We start from the raw sequence: 4,553 nt of genomic DNA, 5'->3' as shown, positions 1-4,553 counted from the left end.
TTATAAACGAGGCATTTGTTGCATCCAGTGGGGACATAATTACTGATTGTAATGACTTATACTGTGTTTTTAAGCTTTGCGTTGCGTATTGCGCCGCGTAAACATAAAACCATGTCTGCATTTGTGATCGGAGAAATGACAAACAACAAGCGCTACTCTACACTGCTCAAAATTCGCATTTAAATCATCAGTGGCAAATCCTTTAAATATGAAAACGTACTCACGGTGAAAGCCGATCCGGTGATCCACAGCACTAAGTTGTTGTATTTCCTCAGCGACCAGCACGGATCAGCTCTAGGCATGACGAAGCGGATATCGTCCTCTTTTGGAAGGCCAAACAAAGTAGTTTCGCTTTCACAACAAAACACACACCGTCTCCACGACATGGCGGCGGCGGCAACAACAATACTACGGCGAGCATAAAAGTTACGCCTTCTTTCTTTGCGTGAACATTTGAGCGGCATTATGCAAATCTTCCCACATCATGACGTAGACATGTGGGGGCGTGTTAGAACGAGCCGTTTTAGGTAGGTGTGGCTGACTCTTAACTTTTATAAAGAATATCTCTTTGGATTTGAGACTTTAGTCTTTGCAACTTTACAGATCTTCTTTATGCACCAAGAGCTTATAACACTCCAAAGAGAAAGGAAAAATTGAAATTGCATCATATGACCCCTTTAATTAAATGCTTTATTATTACAAAATCCCTTGTAAATGTGTGGTACAACAGTGAATTACATAGTGTATATTATTACTGTTATGCATTGCTCATTTTCCATCTCTCTGTCTTTCTCTGTGTGTGCTACTGTAGGTCCATTTTGTTTCGCAGGCTGTGTAATTTGACAGGCACTGTGTTTTTGCTCCGCTGTGTCACAATGTTTGTTACTTCGCTGTCTGTACCTGGTCATCATCTGCAGTGTTCAGGCAAGGTGAGGTGCACACACACAGACACACCATCTGTCTTTCTCATTCTTTGTCTTGGAGGTGCATCTGCAGTGGGCAATGAAGTAAGACATATTTTACTGTAGGTACCCCCTCAATATTCTTTTACATTTCATGCAAATCTTGTTTCTCAGGTGACTACATCTCTTTGAATAGAATTAGTTGACCTATGTCATATTATATTACATTATCAATGCCCAACAATAAGGAGATTAATTCTAGATTGCAAAGAGGGAAAAAAAAGATTGTAAATGTGATACTCTAGGGCAGGGGTGTCAAACTCAATTCCTGGAGGGCCAGAGCCCTGCAGAGTTTAGATTCAACCATAATTAAACACACCTGATCCAACTAATCAAGTCCTTCAGGCTTATTTGAAAAAGACATAGTATATGTGTTGCAGCAGGGTTGGAACAAAACTCTGCAGGACTCCGGCCCTCCAGGAACTGAGTTTGACACCCCTGCTCTAGGGCTTCTTGGCAATTGATTTTGCCTATAAAACATGAAAAAAAGTTATTAGATTGGACTAAATAAAAACTATTATTTTCAGGATTATTATTTTTTTATAAATGGACAGATTAACATGATATAAAACATATACAATAAGATTTTTTTTTTATATTTTTAAAGATGTCTCTTATGCTCACTGAGGCTGCATTTATTTGATCAGAAATACAGTAAAAATATATTTTATATTATTATATATTATATTTTATAAATATTATGAAATATTAATACAGTTTAATAATAAAATAACTTTACTGTCATTTTTGATCAGTTTAATGCATCCTTGCTGAATAGGGTGACGTGGAAAAATGTCAAGTAAAGTTTTGTGGACTTATTTGAAGTACTGCGGAATTTTCAAATTGGAGATCTTATTTCATGTACTGGTCTTAATTAGCCTATATTTATCTCTTCACAATAATTCCAACTCAAACAATGTACTCTTAATTTGATCAGCAAGGTACAAAGACAGTCGTTACCTGTGTACAGTATCGATATGTAGAAATAATTCCTTCCTCTAATAATGTCATCGGCTAGCAACCACCCAGAAACCTCTAGCATTGTGGCAATGACTTTTTGCACACCATTTGCCAGCATATATACCACCATATATCATCATATATATCAGCACACAGACACACACACATGTGTGTGTGTGTGTGTGTGTGTGTGTGTAATGTATATATATGTAATATTAAAAATATTATTAGTATTTATATAAATATCATACTGTATATATTATATGTATTATTAATATTATTTGTAATTGTATTTTTATTAATATTATTTTAATTTATTTTTACATTGTTATACAAATATTGACATTTTTGTCATTATCGCCCTCTTACACTTGAGCCTGACATCCATCTGTACAGTGTGCGAGCATTAATATGCATATCTGTATTTTTCAGATGTATGGTGATACATGGGCAAAAGTGCAGCGTGCGTTGGAAATCTGGAGCGGGCTCGGCATGTCCTTAACTGGTGTTCATACGTGTGGTGATTATATGTTTAGTGGACACACTGTTGTTCTCACCATGCTCAACTTTTTTGTCACTGAATGTGAGTATGCAAACGGTGTGGAGAGTTTTACTCATTGAAAATATCCAGCACTTCTAGTACTTTATCAGCTAAATTTCAGTGGTGCCATCTATGTCTTTTTGTGATTTTTAGACACACCACGTAACTGGAACTTCATCCACACCATGTCTTGGGTGCTAAACCTGTTTGGAATCTTCTTCATCTTGGCGGCTCATGAACATTACTCCATCGACGTCTTCATCGCGTTCTACATCACCACCAGACTGTTCCTGTACTACCACACGCTAGCAAACACGCAAGCCTATCAGCACAGCCGCCGAGCGCGTATCTGGTTCCCTCTCTTTTCTTTCTTTGAGTGCAACGTGACCGGACCTGTTCCAAACGAGTATGGCTGGCCGTTCTCCAAACCCGCCTTCATGAGGATGCTTCTAGGATAGGCCATCTCTGTTTATGTCGAGCTTAGACTTTGGCTCTACAGTCTTTATGTTTGGAGTCCTGGGAAAATTATTTATTTTTTTTATTTATTGCATTTGTTCACTTTCTTGAAACTTTTTTTTGTATTTCTTTGTTATTGTTTTGTTTTGCTGAATAACACTTCTTATAATTTCACCAAATCTACCTATACCAATCTATAAAGCGCATGTATTTTCTCTGGAGAACTTGTAATGCAGAATCATCGTTTCAATTCACTGGTGAAACAGTTTTGAGAGCTTACAATTGCAGATTTATGTTACACTAACCATTAAGCATGTAGTATTTCAACTCTTGGAGACATACAATATGTTTAACTGGAAAAGAGCTAACATAAAATGTAGTCTTTATTAAATAATAACACATGATGCTTTCTATACTAGTTCTTGACACTTCATAATGGTGCATATTTAAAGTCTTACAGCCACAGAGATATAATGCTTAAGTTTTGCTAACACATTTTTGACACTTTGTTTTTAATATGTGACCATTGTATAGATAAATAAATGATGTGATTACTGGAATAGATAAGTATTATGAAATGTTTTTCCAATATCAGCATCATATACATTCAGCACTTTTACATGGACTTTAAAGGGAGATACAGCATTTTCATTTACCAGTATGATTTGTGTGTTTGTATGTTTGTGCATGAGGCATTTGTGAATGTAATGATTTTATAAAACTTTCTTTTTTGCTGTTTTATTTAAATGTACCTCGATGCTAACAAACGTCTTATCACTTGGGGTACCTGGAGGATACTTGTACAGGAATAAAAGTTTACAGACTCACTAAACACATTTATGTGTGTTTTAGTATGACAAATGTCAGCTGTGTTGTAGATTAGCTTGTTATTACAGTTTCTGTTTATACAGTTAGGTGTGATATATCAAGTATTACTCCGAATTTACAGTGCTGTTTGACTAGAGATTAAATGATTTAACTGTTTAACCTGATTTGACTGCAAAGTTTTCAGTTATACAGAATGACTTTCATTTTGGTGCCAGTAATTATTACATGAAATAAACGCACAGGTAGACACAGTTATAGACAGTTTTACCTTTGTCCTTCCTTTTCTACTGCACTTCATTGCTTGACTCAAGAGGATCAATGTGACAAGACATTAAAACTCCAAACCCTGTGAGCAATATTGTAGATGCTGATGCAAAATGTATTAAGTAACATCACATAAAGATATTAATAAGCATGAATATTTAATAGTAACATTAAAAATGTCAATTTTTGTCATATCAATTCTATAGGACCCATATGAAGTGTTTTATTCTATTTATTCATTTAAATGTAAGTTTATTTTAATCCCTTATAGGTAAATTATTTAAAAGATTAGTTCATATAGTCATGCAAAATAGGTTAATATTCTTTAAAAAAAAAAAAAATGTATGTTTCCGTGTATTGGCTGAATATATGGTTCAGTAGAGGTAACAAAAAGGCTCTTTATATTTATGCAGTTGTGTTGAATGCCAACACATACAAATTGAAGTGACATGATCAAACATAGGCTAAGAGTATTAATTAATTGCTCTGGATAAAAGACCTTACTTTCCCATCATGAGTAAAGCCAGTTTCTGTTTAATTAA

General features: G+C 35.0%; 1 protein-coding gene across 1 annotated transcript in view; it reads left to right on the top strand.

Annotated features, from left to right (window-relative positions):
- LOC107663302 (sterile alpha motif domain containing 8) overlaps positions 1-4,017 on the top strand; it is a 9,620-nt gene extending 5,603 nt beyond the window's left edge. The window contains exons 4-6 of the mRNA XM_016453485.1: positions 812-929; positions 2,355-2,505; positions 2,617-4,017. Coding sequence (XP_016308971.1) covers positions 812-929; positions 2,355-2,505; positions 2,617-2,921 — 574 coding nt within the window. The 3' untranslated portion in view covers positions 2,922-4,017. The remainder of the gene's footprint in view (positions 1-811; positions 930-2,354; positions 2,506-2,616) is intronic.
- Positions 4,018-4,553: the final 536 nt, after the last annotated feature.

Source organism: Sinocyclocheilus anshuiensis, unplaced genomic scaffold, assembly GCF_001515605.1.
Source record: "Sinocyclocheilus anshuiensis isolate Anshui unplaced genomic scaffold, SAMN03320099.WGS_v1.1 scaffold1719, whole genome shotgun sequence".
Lineage (NCBI taxonomy): Eukaryota > Metazoa > Chordata > Actinopteri > Cypriniformes > Cyprinidae > Sinocyclocheilus > Sinocyclocheilus anshuiensis.
The sequence above is the reverse complement of the archived record's forward strand: the minus strand, read 5'-3'. Positions and strand labels throughout refer to the sequence as shown.